General features: G+C 39.1%; 2 protein-coding genes across 4 annotated transcripts in view; one reads left to right on the top strand and one right to left on the bottom strand.

The window, feature by feature from the left end:
• The window catches only part of vill (villin-like), a 52970-nt gene extending 51076 nt beyond the window's left edge, over positions 1-1894 (top strand). The window contains exons 19-21 of one of the 2 annotated variants that reach the window (XM_034168933.1): positions 915-983; positions 1107-1355; positions 1481-1894. In XM_034168933.1, the coding sequence (XP_034024824.1) occupies positions 915-983; positions 1107-1355; positions 1481-1594 (432 nt within the window). In that variant the 3' untranslated portion in view covers positions 1595-1894. The remainder of the gene's footprint in view (positions 1-914; positions 984-1106; positions 1356-1480) is intronic. The other variant, XM_034168936.1, reaches the window with a different exon arrangement.
• A 7138-nt stretch (positions 1895-9032) lies between these two features.
• The window catches only part of plcd1a (phospholipase C, delta 1a), an 83413-nt gene continuing 74509 nt past the window's right edge, over positions 9033-17936 (bottom strand). For both annotated transcript variants that reach the window (XM_034168925.1, XM_034168923.1), the window contains exons 11-15: positions 17105-17221; positions 16801-16979; positions 16591-16726; positions 12554-12703; positions 9033-9630 (exon numbers count right to left, since the gene is read on the bottom strand). In XM_034168925.1, coding sequence (XP_034024816.1) covers positions 9539-9630; positions 12554-12703; positions 16591-16726; positions 16801-16979; positions 17105-17221 — 674 coding nt within the window. In that variant the 3' untranslated portion in view covers positions 9033-9538. The remainder of the gene's footprint in view (positions 9631-12553; positions 12704-16590; positions 16727-16800; positions 16980-17104; positions 17222-17936) is intronic.

Below are 17936 nucleotides of genomic sequence, written 5' to 3'. Positions count from 1 at the left end.
AGATGTTTAGCTCCACCAGGACTCTTCATAGAGCTGACCATCTGTCTAAACTGAATGATCGGGGAAGAATGATCTTACCTGCATTTCTTGCTAAGCAGGAGGAACCCGTGTGCTGTGGATATGTGAGATTTTCATTGCCACCATTCAAAAAACAAAACGGTGCACAAAGTAGCTCACCTTTGCTGTGATGATCTGAGACACATCATATGATGATCTTGTTCACAGACCCCACAACAAAGTATTTGTATCCCTGAAGAAATAATTGTAGATGTCTGTGTACTGAATATCAGGGACATATTTGTATGCCTGCAGCTCCGAAAACATCCACAAGAAATACGGGTTCTGAAGGCCAGTCCACACAGTGTTGGTCGTATACCTATCCTGTGCTGACTTCACCACAAAAAAGGATTTTGCTCTTAGGTTGCTGAATTTTGTAATATTTGGCTGCTGTAAACAACTAATTTCTTTCAGCCTTTTTCCATTCCACGTGGAGGTGTACCTCTCAGGACGTGGTTTGTTGGCATCAGTGCATACCCTCCATAGTATTCTGCTACTGCATCTCCACAGTAATACATATCTGCAGTGATTAAATGTACCACAGAAACCATATCTTCTGGAGTATGTGTTTTTTTTTTTTTTTTACTAGTGTGGGAAGTTCTGTGTCTTGTTCTCTGGTGGGACTTTTATGCCGATAAATCACTTGTTTCTATTGGGCTTTCAGAAGAATCAAATCTCTAAATAAAATAAACTCCAATAATAAAAAAAGACTTATACTCTTAAAAATATGGTAGTAAGAATAGGCTTGTGTGTTGGGGGGACACATTATGTACCATGTGAGTAATTATGAACTATCTGAAGATGTTTTACTCTGCATACTAATTTGTCAAACCCAGCTTACTTTACCTTCTCAACAGGGAGGCAACTCCTATGAGGAGTTGAAAAAAAAGCTGCGTGAACAAGCATCTCTGTCACAGATAACTGTAGTAAGTGACTGACTGCTGCTAATCCTCAACAATAATTCACTAACACTACTAATGATAAATGGTGCCGTCACTCAGTTATTTCATCATGACACGGAGCAGGAATAACATTCTGATGTTCTGCAGGATATGAGTAACACTAACATGGGTCCGGCCGGGTCAGGCGGGGGTGCTTACAGAGCTCCAGGAGGACCTGGGAGCAGCCTTCCAGTTTATCGATCACATGGAGGCACTCCCACCAGCCCTTCCAGTCACCGCGTTCCACCACCTCTCTCTCCATCGGCTAGTGGCTCCGGGCAGTACTTGGATCCAGAACTGCTCATCAACAAGCAGGTGGACGAGCTGCCTGAAGGAGTGGACCCCAGCCGCAAGGAGGTGGGTGCAGAATTACCAAACGCATGCTGGAGAAGAAGATCAGGGGGTGTGCTAAGCATATGCTGGCATACAGCAGTGTGAACAGTAGGGGTCAGTATGATTGTTTGTCCTCCTGTGTGCTGCAGGACTATTTGTCTGATGTGGACTTTGAGAGCCTGCTCGGCACCAGCCGCTCCGACTTCGACCGCCTGCCAGTGTGGAGGCAAAAGGACTTAAAAAAGAAAGCAGGAATTTTCTGAGAAGCCAGAAAAATCAGGAATACTCTGTAAAACAACATTGTCAAATCCAGTATGACTCAGTTTTGTTATTGATGAGGTTTGCAGAACCAGGACATTTAATTATTTAAAAACTGCAATGAGTTTTCAAAATTGGCTGGAATTATTAGAGCTTGTGCATTGCTACATTATTTTGTTAAAAAAAATCACTAATTTCATAAACATTACACTAATTTATACTGAGAATATTTGTGATCGTATTCACCTAACTGGTATTTGCCTCATTTAAAATAAGAATAAACACAGAGAATCATACACTGTGGACTTTTCGGGTTTTATTTGAGCTATTGTGCAAATATACAGCAGTTTGTCAGTACATCGGGTAATGAATGTGAAAATATCTGTTTTACAAACATGTGGAAAAAACAAGTTCACTGCAAAAATGGTCCCTCTCAAAATAAGATAAATCATCCGAAATCCAGCCAAATTGTCTAGTATTAAGAAAAAAAAAATCTGCCTATGGGGTAAGAAAAATTGACTTTGTTAGAAACTAGCAAAATGTCCTAGGCTCTGAATAATCAAAATGTGCCTTAAAACTAGACAGAATTCTTATTTTAAGATCAGCTTCTGTCTTAAAATAAGGAAAACAATCTTGTTCCTTTGCTTGGATGATTTGAAATCCATTGTCTTTCCTTGGTTAAATTGATATTAGCTGGAAAAGCTTGAAAATAAAAACTGATATACATTTTCCCAAAATAAGACATCTTTTCTTATGTAAAAAAAATGCTTGACAAGATTATTTTTATATTTAGACAAAAATTAAGTCAAATTTTCTTTAATCAAGTCTCTTTTTTTACTTTCTTAGATATCAGTTGTTGCAGTCTTAAGTTTCAAAAGCAAAGCCATAAAACTGCTTCACTTCCTCCTGTCAGTAGGAAAGTTATAAAGTTGTTTGTTTAATGAAAAAAGTCACTTGGACAGTGCAGGATGTTCATTCAGAATAAATGAAGATGTGCATCTGAATAAAACTGCATCTGGTTCCATTGTCTTCCTGTGATTTTCATTGTGATGAAATCACACGTGCACAAAATCACTGATTCAATAAGAAGCTCAAACCCAGCTACCAATCAAATGTTGCGTTAACGTGACAGTGATGCATCACATCGTTGAAAGAACATTCATTTGTGGACCTTCTAGGAGATTGCCAGGATGTTGCTACTCCTAACAGACCAAGAACTCAAAATGTATATAAAATTGCCCCCCACCCACACACTCTCCAAAATAAGAAAAGAAAAAAAAAAAAAAACTGAGTGTATAAGAGAACTAAAAAATAAAGGTGGTCAAATCTGGAATCATGATGATAAAGTACAATAATAAAGCTACTGTATCAACAGTATGGCCATGGTGAATGACGCTACTGCTGCATTTTTCACACACGATTTATTATTACATGTACAGTATGTGTCATGTTTTGCACATATTCCACCAATGCGCACATTAAAAAAAATGTTACAGGACTTGAACCAGTGAATGTTGCATCGGAAAGCTGCCAGAATATGGACGTGGTTTTTTTTCTTTCTTTCTGGTGCAACTAACCCTGACGTCCAAGCAACACTGTGCGCGTTCTATGTAAGTTGGGAAAAGGTGAAGTTGGAACCATTACACCTTTACTAGCTATGAGAAAAAGTGTTGTCTTGATGAATGTAGGCATCATCAAATTATAGGGACACTCTTGAGTTTTTCAATCTATGCTCTGTCTCACCCCCAATCCTTTCACTTTGTGTCCAGCTCACTTGCTTCCAAAGTGGAAAGTTCCCGGTTCAAGACATCAAAAGAACTTACTTTACTTTTACGTTTGGGACAAAGTGCAGAACTGATTTAGAATGAAAACATAGTTGGCTGCTAAATGGCTACATTATGTTATTGTATGAGGAGAACACTAACATTCAATAAACTGCTTCTAGTCGTTGGACGGGAGGAAATATCGAATACTGTCTGGTACAATGGAAAAGATCCCACTGGAGGTAAACGTGCACATGCTGACCCACTAAAAGTGAAACTGATTACTCAGTTAGGTGCTTACCTTAGCGTACTGTGCGTTCAGCGGCACTGCTCTCCACTGACTCCTTACAAGTCAACTGCAGACAAAGAGTTTGTTCTTTTGCTCATGACAGGATTGAGTTTAGCCCCATATCATGTTTGTATTCTAAATCATTACTGCCTTGATTAAAATCATTTTTGAGTGAAAAGATGGGCCCAAAAACATCTAAAAACAGAAGCCAGGTTGAAAAGTGATAGTTCTCCTTTAATAACTCAGTACTGACTTTTGCTTTTCACTGCCGTTTGTAAATTGCTTTTAATTAAAATGACTAATAAGCTTTAGGCTCTTTAAATTAAGGCAAAAAAGTATTCTAACCAGTCTATAGTACAGATGTACTCCTGAACAAACAGGGGCACAGAGTTCTCCAACTCTTTAAAAATCAAGCAACATTTCTGGGGATTCTTTGCAAGTCTAACTGACGTGACAGAACTTTCCTTCTTGACATTCATTTCTTTTTATACGGAAGCGTATCACATTCACTTGATAAATTTATTTTTTGGTTTGTTTTTCAGAGTAATTATTTGTGTAATTATTTTCCTGTTTTTCAGTTGTTTTTTTTTTGTTGTTGTTCTGTTTTTCATGGTAATTCCACCCCCTTTTTCGGAGTAATTTTTGTTCTGAAATATCGAGATACTTTGAACTCCCGTGAGAACATCCAACCTCTAAGAGTCTCCCGTGCTCCCCTGGACCTATGGTGACTCCTGCCTGCGCATACATGCCTTCAACTCTCTAGCGTACTGGGTCAATTAAGGTAAGGCATTGGTCCGAAAAACAGAACAAAAAAAATATTCAGAAAAATCAGGAAAAACTTACTCTGAAAAACTAAGCATAAATAAACTACTCTGAAAAACAGAAATAATTATCCCAAAAAACAGACAAAAAACAAATTACTCAGAAAAAAACACAAATAATTACTCCAAAAAACAAACCAAAAAATAAATTTATCAAGTGAATGCAATACGCTTCTGTATTTTTATATTGCCAGACTCTTCAGTTACAAATGCAAGCTGTGCAAAATCAACAGTATACATATTATATATATATATATATATATATATATATATACATACATATATATATATATATATATATACATACATATATATATATATATACATATATATATATATATATATATACATATATATATATATATACATATATATATATATATATATATATATATATTATTTTCTCAGATTGCAATAGCCAATTACAGATTAGCCTTTCTGTCCATCATTTACCTGTATTTTGGCATGCTTGGCGCCAGAAAGTTATGTTGGATCCCAGTGTTGCCACAGATACTTTGATAAAGTAATCCAATTACTGATTACTGATTACTCCTTGAAAAAGTAACTTAGTTACTTTACTGATTACTCAATTGTAAAAGTAACTAAGTTAGATTACTAGTTACTTTTTAGTTACTTTCCCCAGCTGCCCACAACAACCCTCTGCCACCTCAACATGACAATGATACTTGTTTTGCCAAAACTCACTTTATAGTCACCCTTTCTTGACTTCAATGAAAATAAATACTTGTTTTATAAAAAGTAAAATAAAGACCTCTTTCTTGACCTCATATTTAACTGTTGACAGCACTGTAACAGTAAAACTTACAATTTCTAACCTACATTGTTTATAAATGTAACTATTAAATCAGGAAGGATCAGCTGTTTTTAGGAGCAGATACTGAGCGGCTCAGCTCAGAATTCTAAATAAAGGAGAAAAAAGCATAAAAATGTCTTTGTAAAGCTCAGTTCAGGTGTGCTGTTGATGCCTTTAAGGTGAGGACGAGTTGTAGCTGCTGCAAAAAACCGTGGATGAAAAGCTCACAGCTCGCTTAAAGTGGACAGTGCAGTCGACCCCCTGCCCACGGACCAAGTTTAATGCTGCTATCGACCCACAATGCAAAAATAATAGTAACGCACAGTGACATGGAGAAGTAACTTTAATCTGATTACTGTTTTGGAAAGATTAACGCGTTAGATTACTCGTTACTAAAAAAAGTGGTCAGATTAGAGTAACGCGTTACCGGCATCACTGTTGGATCCAAAGGGATCCAAAAAGGCTAGGACCAAAAGTTATATTGGATTGGTTCCCACTGACCAATAGCGTTAGAGCTTACTGCCAACAGCTAGCCAATCAGAGCGCGGCACACAATTATTCATGAGATGACATCACTAATGACGTAGCGGAGGTCAGGAACTTGCTGACAGACGCTGGTTGAAAATATGGCAACAAACATGTCAACAACAGCAGAAAATCGTCTGCCAGCGAGGTTTGCTGAGTTCACAGAGGAGGAACTGGTGGAAATATTGAACTCCAAGGATGCCAAAAACACTAAGAAGGTAGACAAGCATGCTACTGATGTTTTAGAAGCATTCATATGCTGTTCACAACAAAATAAATTGATCTAATTTACTTGACTCTTTGCTGTTTGCTTAATTTGGGAGGGGGGTGGAGAACATAACAACTGATGGATGGCAAGTCATCCAACAAAGAGAAATATTGGATTCAGAATAGTTATATTGGACATAGCCTCGTCCAATATAACTTTTCTGAATCCAATATTTCTCTATGTTGGACTCCTTACCATCCATTATTTGTATTATATATATATATATATATATATATATATATATATATATATATATATATATATATATATATATATATATATATATATATATATATATGTGTGTGTGTGTGTGGATTTTCACTATATGCAGAATTATTTTTCCAGAGTCTTTTCTTTATGTTATGGGATTTATTATGGGATGAGTTATGGGATACAGAACACTATGGAAGCATTCTGTTCTTTCAAAGGGGAGCTTTCTCAATACTTTAAAAGCCAAACAGTGCCTCAAATCTGGTCCAGTAGAAGCATTCATTTAACTTTTGTTTTTTAAAGCTACAGTGTGCAAGATTTAGGGCTGTTTTTTCCAGCAGAAATACATTAAACCCATTTATTTATTAGTGTATAAGTTACCTGCAAGAATTTGTTTTTTTCAAAAGCTTAGAGTGAGCCCTTCACATTTGTACAGTAGCCCAAAAGGGACATTCCTCTTTTTGGGGGAGGTGATGGTCTAGTGGTTAAGGTGTTGGGCTTGAGACCAGAAGATCCTCGGTTCAAATCCCTGCCTGACTGGAAAATCACTAAGGGCCCTTGGTCAAGGTCTTTAATCCCCTAGTTGCTCCCGGTGTGTAGTGAGCACCTTGTATAGCAGCACCCTGACATCGGAGTGAATGTGAGGCATAATTGTAAAGCGCTTTGAGCGTCTGATGCAAATGGAAAAGTGCTATATAAATGTAGTCCATTTACATTCCGTGATTTGCAATGTGGCTGGAAGAGTAAATTAAATTAAATATTAAAAAGAAAAAAGAAGAAGGAATATGTGGCGGCTTCACTTCTGCATTGTCTACTGGTTGCTGGTGCAGGCTAACAAGCGTGAGAAGCCTCATTTGTGTGAAATGGAGGATCATGGATATTGATTATCAGAAGATAAGGCAAGATAATCCCTTTTACCGCCCCCCCCCCCCCAAAAAAAAACTGAAAAATGAAGGAAAACAAAATTGTGACTGACGGTGTAATGCAACCTGCAATCTCACCATTAGATGACTCTAAATCCTACATGCTGTAGCTTTAAAGAAAGAACACACACACACACACACACATACACACACACACTGTCCAACACAAAGCGATGGGACTAAAAAAAAAAAAAAAAAACAGGGGAAGTGTTTTGCAGTCAAACCAGCACAAAAATAAGTTTCTTCAATTTAGAACCAAATTTGTTTGGGTCTGTGAGCGCTATCATACATTTAGTATTTTGGGGATTCCTTCAATTCAAGGCAAGACATAAATTTTTGTTGTAATCAAATACAGCCAAAGACACACACACACACACAGGTTTACTCTTCATGAGTAAAACATTTACCTTTAGATACAATATCACATTTTTTATCAAATCTGTAATAAGGCATAAAATATTCATTAAAACAAAATGAGGATGCTAAATTGAGACCTGTCTACAGAACAAAATCCATCAAAACAGAAACACTGAAAGAGTGGTGTAGTTTGTTTTTCATGACAAATTAAGAGTGTTTGATGCAGAAAAAGTTATTTTGCATATATGAGGTCTGTCAATAAAGTATAGGTCTTTTTTATTTTTTTCTAAAACTATATGGATTTCATTCATATGCTTTTACGTCAGACATGCTTGAACCCTCGTGCGCATGCGTGAGTTTTTCCACGCCTGTCGGTGACGTCATTGGCCTGTGAGCACGCCTTGTGGGAGGAGTCATCCAGCCCCTCGTCGGAATTCCTTTGTCTGAGAAGTTGCTGAGAGACTGGCGCGTTGTTTGATCAAAATTTTTTCTAAACCTGTGAGACACATCGAAGTGGACATGGTTCGAAAAATTAAGCTGGTTTTCAGTGAAAATTTTAACGGCTGATGAGAGATTTTGAGGTGATTCTGTCGCTTTAAGGACTTTTCACGGTGCGAGACGTCGCGCAGCGCTCTCAGGCAGCGTCATCAGCCTGTTCAAGCTGAAAACCTCCACATTTCAGGCTCTGTTGATCCAGGACATCGTGAGAGAACAGAGAAGTTTCAAAAGAAGTCGGTTTCAGCATTTTATCTGGATATTCCACTGTTAAAGGAGATTTTTTTAATGAAAGACGTGCGGGCGGATTGCAGCGTCGGCTCGCAGCCGCTGCGATGCTCCGCCACAGGAAAAACACCTCTGTTGAAAGCCTTAAGGACAAGTTGGAACATGTCCAGCTGTTAAACAATTTCTCATATACTCACTCCACTGAAAGCCATCAAAAGCCGCCTGGATTTTACAAATGGTTATCAACACGGAGGTGTTTTTCCTGTGCTGCCGCACCGCGCCGGCTGCGTCCCGACGCGCGGACCCATCCGCACGTCTTTCATTAAAAAAATCTCCTTTAACAGTGGAATATCCGGATAAAATGCTGAAACCGACTTCTTCTGAAACTTCTCTGTTCTCTCACGATGTCCTGGATCAACAGAGCCTGAAATGTGGAGGTTTTCAGCTTGAAACAGGCTGACGACGGCGCCTGGGAGCGCTGCGCGACGTCTCGCTCCGTGGGAAGTCCTTAAAGCGACAGAATCACCTCAAAAGCTCTCATCAGCCGTTAAAATTTTCACCGACAACCAGCTTAATTTTTCGAAACATGTCCACTTCGATGTGCCTCACAGGTTTAGAAAAAATTTTTATCAAACAAAGCGCCAGTCTCTCAGCAACTTCTCAGACAAAGGAATTCCGACGAGGGGCTGGACGACTCCTCCCACAAGGAGTGCTCACAGGCGAATGACGTCACCGACAGGCGTGGAAAAACTCACGCATGCGCACGAGGGTTCAAGCATGTCTGACGTAAAAACATATGAATGAAATCCATATAGTTTTTGAAAAAAATAAAAAGGACCGTTACTTTATTGACAGACCTCGTATGTGAATGTCCAACTATACCTGGCTCTAACTATAATCAAACCTCATTGAACTCACCAAATTAAAACACTGTATAGAAATTATACAATCCAAACATGTTAACTTGATATCTGCTCCTCACCTTTTTCTGTGTGAAGGAAACGTGATTGTTACGCTGAACATCCTCCAAATATGGCAGATGGAATGACTCCATTTAAATTGTTGCACTATTCATTCAGTTCTTTGTTTTTCACTCTTATTTTGTTAATAAACTGGAGCTCTTACCTATAATAGCTAAGGATTTAAAAAAACAAAACAAACAAAAAAAGCTAAAATATTTGTTCCGGGTTAATTGCAGCTTAAGAACAAATTGTTTTACAGTGTTAATAAAACTGTGGTTTTCCCACATTACAAGTTTACTGTGCGTCCACAAGCATAAGATGCACAAAGAGTCCAGCAGAGGGGATAAGGTCTCCTCGCTTGGTGAGCAGCGGGATATGGCGGTATCCTAAAAACACAAATATCAACTAAGTCAGTAAATTTGAGGTCAAAGTACTTCATCTGTTACAGAAAAACAGAAAATCCCCTTCTACAGTACGGTGGCCATGAGAGGCCATACACTTACAAATTAAGGCAACATCTGCAAATTCAGATAATGCGCCAAAACAGATGTGTTGCAAAGTTCAAAAACACAACAGAAGTACTAACAACCAATAAGGTTTTGAAAGAGTTCGTGGAACGAAAACAAAACCATGAATTTGATATTTTTTTGTCATTTTAAAATAATGGCAACCGGTTAATTAACAGTTAACTGTTATTTTTTCATTCTTGAAAAGGTTTCCATTTACAATCACCCGGTGAGGTTCACTTCCTGTCGTTCACTTATTCTGGTTGTTGTTGGCAGGACAAAGCGCCACGTCCTGTGTTTCATGCTGACAAATGCGCCCAGAGCAGACAAACTTCTTTAAAAATATTTGCAATATTATGCTTTTTTTTTAAATATTTGGAATTTTTATAACATTTATTTTTGAGACAACGGATGCCTGATGATGGACTTCTTTAAAAATGCTGACTTTATTGGCATTATTATGCTTTTTTTGTTTTTTTTTTTGGTGGAATTTGGAATTTTATGGAATTTATTTTCGAGACGACGAATGCCTGAGCGCTGTGATGAGGGACTTCTTTAAAAATGTTGTTTCTTCATTAATTTCCACAATAAGGAAGTATTTCCCAGATGTTGTCTTCCAAAACAAGGACATCTTACCGCCAAGCTGTGATGATGACGTAACAGGTCAGATTAAGACTTTATGTTTACTCACTGTGTGAATGGTTTTAATATTTGAAACAGTCAGAACTGTAGGAATGATCATGTGAGGACAGGAGCTTTAGCGTTAGCTGCTAGTTAGTGCTCGGTCCATTATTTTGGTGTGCGAGAGCAAGACAGCATTTTGTTTTTTTGGTCTTTTAAAAATACAAAAACACACCGCTTTGTTTTAAATATGTAATAAGTCCACTTCAGATGATCAGCATGCACCCTTTTTCTCTTAAGAGACTATTTTACTCAGAGTCCCACTTCTGCTGCCTGCTACTGATCCATAGACATTATATACGTTGACGCCTCATGGAATGCCACTGCCTAGTGAAGCTGACGTAGCAGCATGGCCGCCACCTTGGATGGGTCCCTGTTGTGCCCCCAGTGTGAGGAAAAGAAACCAATATAATGCCAGGTCATTCCAGGGTCTAATTTTGCAATGTGGTGCAGCCTGACTTTGTGAAATACAGACACCACAAATGACCGAAGCATGAAATGATGGTTCTCATTTGTCGTGCTTATTAACCTCTTTGTGTGCACCAGTGAGCACCGTCTTCTTCTGCAGAGGTCTTGGCAATGGACTCAAGAATTAGCTACACTTAATGGCACCTACGGCTTATCCCGTGAAACAAAAGCACATAAGTGGATAGAAATGCACACAAATGTACTCTTACTTTTGCCGCATTAATGAAAATTCGCTTAAGAGTTGCGATACTAGCTGGATGGAAACACAGGTAATGAGAGAGATTACCAGTTCCTGCTGTAATAACATTACACATAAGTACCGTTTGTTACAATAACATAATATTACATATGGTAACATAACCAAAACTGTTGTTCAGTCGTATTTGTGAAAGGTAATTCCATGCGATTTGGTTTCTATACTGCGCCGGTTATTGCAACTATAAGCAGCACAAAATATCAACAAATTTGCTCACTCTCCATTGACTCCGGTGCTAGTCTATTATGAAGAGACCAATCCAATATGGCGGCGATGCTAGATTACATTGCAGCAAGGCGTCTATCTATATAATGTCTATGTACAGAATGCTATATTGTCTTCTTCTCCATTTTTCATGGGAGCATTACAGCGCCATATACAGGTGTGGCATATACAGTGTTTTCAGTGTCCTGCAGCTGACATGGAATGTTATTAACTGGTTCGGGAACGATAGTTTTTTGTTGTAACTGGTGCGGGAAGATCAATTTTGGGGTGAAACCCAAAACTGGAGACGTTAAAATACTGTTTTCTGTTCGGATCGAACCAGTTGGGTTCAAAGCCCTGCTAACAACACAAAAAAGATTTCTGCCCAGAGGAATTAGATTGACTTCTACTGGTCAATGAATTGCAAGGAAATAATAAAATATGAAAATATAGTTGGATCAGGAGTAAAATCATCAATAAAGTAAATACTAAATAAACTTCCTGCATCAGTAACAGTCCTCTGGGCACAAACTTCTTTTTGTGTTCTTAGTACTTCCACTGCGTTGCGAAGCTTTGCAGCACATCTGTGCCTTTAAGTGCACTGTCTGAATTTCCAGCTCACACATTATCAAATCAAATTGTTGCCGGTGCTGCAGATTCTGTTTGCGCTCTGTTTGCAAGTGTTTTTTCAACTTGCAAGACATTTTTTGATGCAACTACCTGCTGCAGCACTGATGCAGGTGTTTTTTTTTGCATTTGCTAGTGTTGTCTTAATTTCAAAGTGTTGTGGTCTCTCTAAGTGCCACCCTCCCCAGATGCCAACATGAAAGTACTTTGACTTGTGGCGGATGAATACTTGGACATGTTTGATAAGCCAATAAAACAACCAGATAAAACAGTTATTTATTGCAATAAATATGGCAAACTTAATGACAAACTGTAAATCATAATAACAAATAATATTAAATATATAAAATAATCATAATAATAACTAAGAACTTTCAGTTGTCATGATTACTTTGTTCTTCAGTTAAAATAACTGACCTTCAAGTATGTACAAAATGACAATTATGAATACTGTTTTTGTTGCTTTCGCACAGAAGTGAAACATTTTGTGCTCTGTGATTACATGATTCTGTTTTGTTTTGTTTTTTTTAAGCATTTCCAGATTAGCGCCGCCGCAGCGTTCCTTACCGTTCTGGATGCTGGTGAGGGGGAGACTGTACTGCCCAACGAAATCGTTCTGGGATGCCACATCGTAGTCCAACACCAAAAACCGCACCAGGACCAGCTCTGGGACGTGGATGTCAAATTGGAAGTTCTCGTTCCACATAGGATTAAAACCTGCAGGGGGAGGGTTATTATTCAAACTGTTAAATTTGGCACACTTTTATTGTTTTTGTCAGAGTGGCAATTGCTCTAAAAACTACTATAGTGCAGCAGATAACTGAAACAATCATGCAAATGGTGATAAAAGCATCAAATTTGTCAGAAATACTCCTTAGACACTCGTCTTTTGAAAAAAACAATTGGCCACTTGAATTTTCAATCGGTGGTCAGGTAAATGGACTGCATTTATATAGTGCTTTTCCATCTGCATCAGACGCTCAAAGCGCTTTACAATTATGCCTCACATTCACACCAGGGTGCTGTCAGGGTGCTGCCATACAAGGCACTCACTACACACCAGGAGCAATAGGGGATTAAAGGCCTTGCCCAAGGGCCCTTAGTGATTTTCTAGCCCAACACCTTAACCACTAGACCATCACCTCCCCTCCAAGGTAGGGGCCAATTGAAGAATTACACAGAGGTCAAAATTAAAAGATGCTCCAATCATATTGAAAAATATTCCACATTATTTTCCTGATCATAAAGATTCCAAAAAGGTATAGTTTGGACTACCTGTGACTGAATTCTATGGAGTTATGGGATAAAAACAGCAAGAATGGTGACAAAGCTCAGTTTCATTATGTACAGGGGTCAAAAGTTAAAATTGCTCCAATTTTGGTAAAAAGTGATGCAAATTATTGGTTGAGCTAATAGGATTAATAAATGGAATAGTTTTGACAGTGTTGAATGCTTGGTCTCCAAAGTAAAGGGCAAACAAGGACTATGTTACCCCGTAACGTGATAAATAAGGATGATTCATGGTCCAAACTATTCCTTTTTAAAACCGTGTTAACTCAACTAGTAATTTGCATCACTTTTTACCAAAATTGGAGCAACTTTAACCTTTGACCCCTGTACAAACCAACCCTGACCTTTGTCACCATTCTTGCTGTTTTTATCCCATAACTCCATAGAATTCAGTTACAGACCGTCCAAACCATACCTTTTTGGAATCTTTATGATCAGACAAATAATGTGGCATAGGTTTCAATATGATTGAAGCATCTTTTAATTTTGACTCCTGTGTAATTCTTCAATTGACCTCGACCTGAATGCCAGCTGAAAATTCAAGTGGCCAATCGTTTTTTGTTTTTTTTTTCAAAAGAGGATTGTCTGAGGACTATTTCTGCCGAATTTGATGCTTTTATCACCATCTGCAGGATTCCACTCTAAATAGTCTCTTATCTGCTGCACTACTAAGACATTGAAAAACATCAGTGAATTATGACTCCATGGAGTTTGTGCTGCTGCTGGTGAATGAAAGCTGCCTGGAACACCATAATATAATTTAAACAATGTCTGTATGTCTGTCCATCCGTCCATCTGTCTTTCCTTCAGCTTGTTGGCCTACTCCTCCCAGGTGTTTTGGTCAATTTTCACCAAACTTGGTATGTCAAAGATGGTCATCCCTCAAATTGCCCATAAAAGGTTCCATTTGATAAAGTTGAAGAACATTAGGCTCAGAGGTCAAAATTGTGATTTCTCACCTCGATGTCCACCAAATCTGCACACCTGGAGATGGAGGTGGTTCAGCACTGCCCAGGCAAGATCAAATTTTCCACAGGTTGGGAAAACGCTGGGTGTCACTGGGGGTCAACGTTTTTCACTCCAATTTGCACCAAACTTGTCACACACATGGAGGTGGGTTCCAGAGTTGCTCAGCAATGTGAAATTTGCCAAAGGTCAATCATTGGGGTCAAAGGTCACGTCTGCCTGGCTGTTTCCTGGCCTACTCCTCCCAGGCCCTTTTGCTGATTTCTAATTTAGTATGTCAGTGAATGTCAATCATTTTGGTGATGATCCATGTCATTGGGATCAAATGTCACATTGCTGTTACCCACTTATGTTAATACTAGAAAAGTTTTCATCAATTAAGCCGTCTCATGGAGTTTCTCAAGTTTGTCTCTGTATTCTCAAAGCACAAATGAGCCTGCAGGCACTGTAAGAAAGCACATGGCAGCTTTTCCCGCAATGCATTTTTTACAAACTTCTTGATGGGCGGAGTGAGGCAGGAAGACAGAGTGGATTATCTCAAACAGCATTTTCCTGCTCAGCTTTTCAATACATACAGCTGTGTGTTCCTATTCTCTATCAGTGTGTGCAGGTCTGTGCATCTGCTGTCAAAAAACTCAAACACTGACTTTAATTACATTTATTTTGTCTCACATGCCTCTGCTGTACTGTCATGGTGCACCCCCCCCCCCACTACTTTGAGCAGTTGTATAAGGCAGAACCTCCTGCTGGGATGTCAGACATTTTTGGCTTCGGGATTCTTGTGGCCGATTCTCCAGTTAATTGTGAACCTCCAGATGTTGGTGAGATCACAAAAGGCCATTAAGCTCCAGGGATCTATGGCATTGGAGATGAGCTCCTCCAGGCCGGTGGAGATGCTGTTCTTCTGGCACTGCAAAGAATGTTGGTTTTAAACTGGAAGTACCATCCCCACAGACTGGATGAAAGGACTATTTGTTTGAATCTGGACAGGAAAGGGTGATTGTACAGATTGTAACAATTATAGGGTATCACACTGCTCTCTGTGCCAGGGAAGGTGCTTGCAGGGTTTGTCTCAATAGCATTTGGTTCAGACTAATTCCTGCTAAGAGATGGGAATGGTCCTGTGTCACACCCAAAAACTCAACTATCAACCACATTCTAGCAATGTGAGTATTCACAGAACACAAGCGGGATATCAGCAATGCTTCTTCGCAACCTATGTTGATTTTCCCAAAGGATTTGATTTACTTGCTTGGACTGCTCTCTGGGACATCCAGAGAATTTGTGGGATCCCCAAGAAGTTAATGGACATCATAGCCAGTCTATACACAGAAACTGTGAGTGCTATGCAGAGTGAAGGCAGATTCTTGAGTTTATCCCAATTGGCCTTTGCCAGCTAGGTGCGTAGTCACTACTTTGTTAGCAAGGTAAGGTTTGCTGACCTTGACTTTGCTGACAATGCTGTGATATTTTTTTTCAATGGATGCTCTGATTGCAGCACTTGAGAAGCTGAGTAAGGAATCAGAATGTCTGTATTTGCCATTGTCTTGGATGAAGACGAAGACCCAGACATTGAATGACTTCCTGGACTCAACCATCAGAGGTGTATCTGGATGTGGTGAAAGTGATAAACTTGTATAGACATTCACTTATCTCAGCAGTGACATTCATGTCTCTGGGTCTCCTGCCTGGTGATGCTGATTCTTTGCAGAAGAATGAAGGTCCAAGTCTTTATGGTCCTGGTGCTACCTGTCTCGTTGTATGGCTGTGAGACTTGGATGATTAACCAGTGACCCAAGGTGAGGACTGGGTCTCTTTGATACTAGTTCTCTTTGGGGGATCCTTGGGTACTCCTGGAATGACTTTGCGTCAAACAAGCAGTTACTAAGAGAGCCTAAGATGAGGAGAAATCATTTGCATTGTGAGGGAGCGTCAGCTTGGACATTTGCCATGTGACACGTTTCTCTGCATGATGCAGTACACAGGTGCCTGAACATTGAGGACCGCAGTAGCTGGAGAAGGCCAAGGGGATGGCCGCTTTTCACCTGGCTGCGTCAGGGTGGGTGGTTGCCATCCAGGACCAAGACAGTTCTGTGATATCGTGGATGTGGCAAAGCCCATGCTCCCAGACTTGAACAGATTGAATTTGGAAAAATATTAAGTTCATCAAACTAAATTATAAAAAATGATTAGCTATCAAACAAAATATTGGCTTTAAAATATTATCATCATTATTATTACTATTATTATAACTGTATTTTAAAAACCGATAAAGGGAACATTTTTTATAAAGTGAACAGCCTACCTGTTTCACTTCTCTGAGTGTGTGAACGTGTATTTTTGCTCACCGTTATTTTCGACGTAGTGTGTCTCTTTGCTGCCGGTGTCTGCAGGGATACCATAGGTCTCCACTCTCACCAGCGGATCCACGATGGAATTTTCCTTGTCCTTGTTGAGTTTAGGTAGCTGCTGAGCTGAGATAACCTGGATATTTCAAATTCAAAATTATGTTTCTGCTCCAGCAGAAAAGTGTGAAGTTAAACACTTTACTTGCTCACCATCACATGAAAGGTTTTTGTCTTTAGCCAGGGTCCTTTTAAAAGTGTGCTGGGATGAAACTGAGAAGACAACCTTCTTTGAAATTCAGGTTTCAAAATGTAGCCACACATGCCGTTTGGCAGAAACCGTCCCTGGTATAGGTGCATCTCCTTGGAGGGAGTCTGGAAGTTCAGTGCCACTAATGAAGCAATCAGATGAGAAAAATTAAACCCCAGTAGTTATATAGATAATGAATGGCTGGAGTTAATAGTATAATAATAATAATAATAATAATAATAATAATAAATAATAATGAGGATGTACCAATCTGATTGCCAACATTCCACATGGGCACTGGGTTGTAGTTAGAGGAGTCAGTTCTGAAGCCGCCTGGGTAGATCCTGCTGAGTTTGTCCATGTTATGATGGATGAAGGCAGTCGCTGTGGAAGCACATTAAAAGAAGTTTTTAAATACGCATGCTTTCATTCTGTAATCTGACATAACTTGGATTAATTTGAGAGTCAGTCTCTTGCAGGTTTAAGTCAAATGAATAAATGGATCAGGACTTCAAACTCAAGTCCATGAAGTAAAGAAAAAAGACTGCTGGGATAAGCCCCCCCAGCCTCATGACCCTTGATTAAAGCAACATGCAGATCCACCTCAGATCCACTGTGGCAACCCCGAGTGAAAACAAGGGAGCAGCGGGAGAGACATACTAGTATACATTCACCAGCCACTTTATTAGGTACACCTGTTCAGTTGCTTGTTGACACAAATAGCTAACTAGCCAATCAACATAGCAGTATCTCAAAGCATTTGGACATCTAGATGTGGTGAAGATGACTTGCTTAAGTTCAAACTGAGCATCTGAATGGGGAAGAAAGGAGATTTAAGTGACTTTGAATTGGTTGTTGGTGCCAGATGGGCTGGTCTGAGTGTTTCAGAAACTGCTGATCTATGGGGTTTTCACAGACAAACATCTCTAGGGTTTACAGAGAATGGTCGGAAAAAAGAAAAGTTATCCAGTGAGCAGCAGTTGTGTGGATAAAAATGCTTTGTTGATGTCAGAGGTAAGAGAAGAATTAGTGGTGCAGCTTAGCTAAAATTTCCATAACAATTGTTCATTTTATGACTAAAGCACCAAATTTGGCACAC

Source organism: Thalassophryne amazonica, chromosome 1 (assembly GCF_902500255.1).
Source record: "Thalassophryne amazonica chromosome 1, fThaAma1.1, whole genome shotgun sequence".
In the NCBI taxonomy this organism is placed as follows: Eukaryota; Metazoa; Chordata; class Actinopteri; order Batrachoidiformes; family Batrachoididae; genus Thalassophryne; species Thalassophryne amazonica.
Note: the sequence above shows the minus strand (reverse complement) of the source record. Positions and strands in the feature narration are given on the sequence as shown.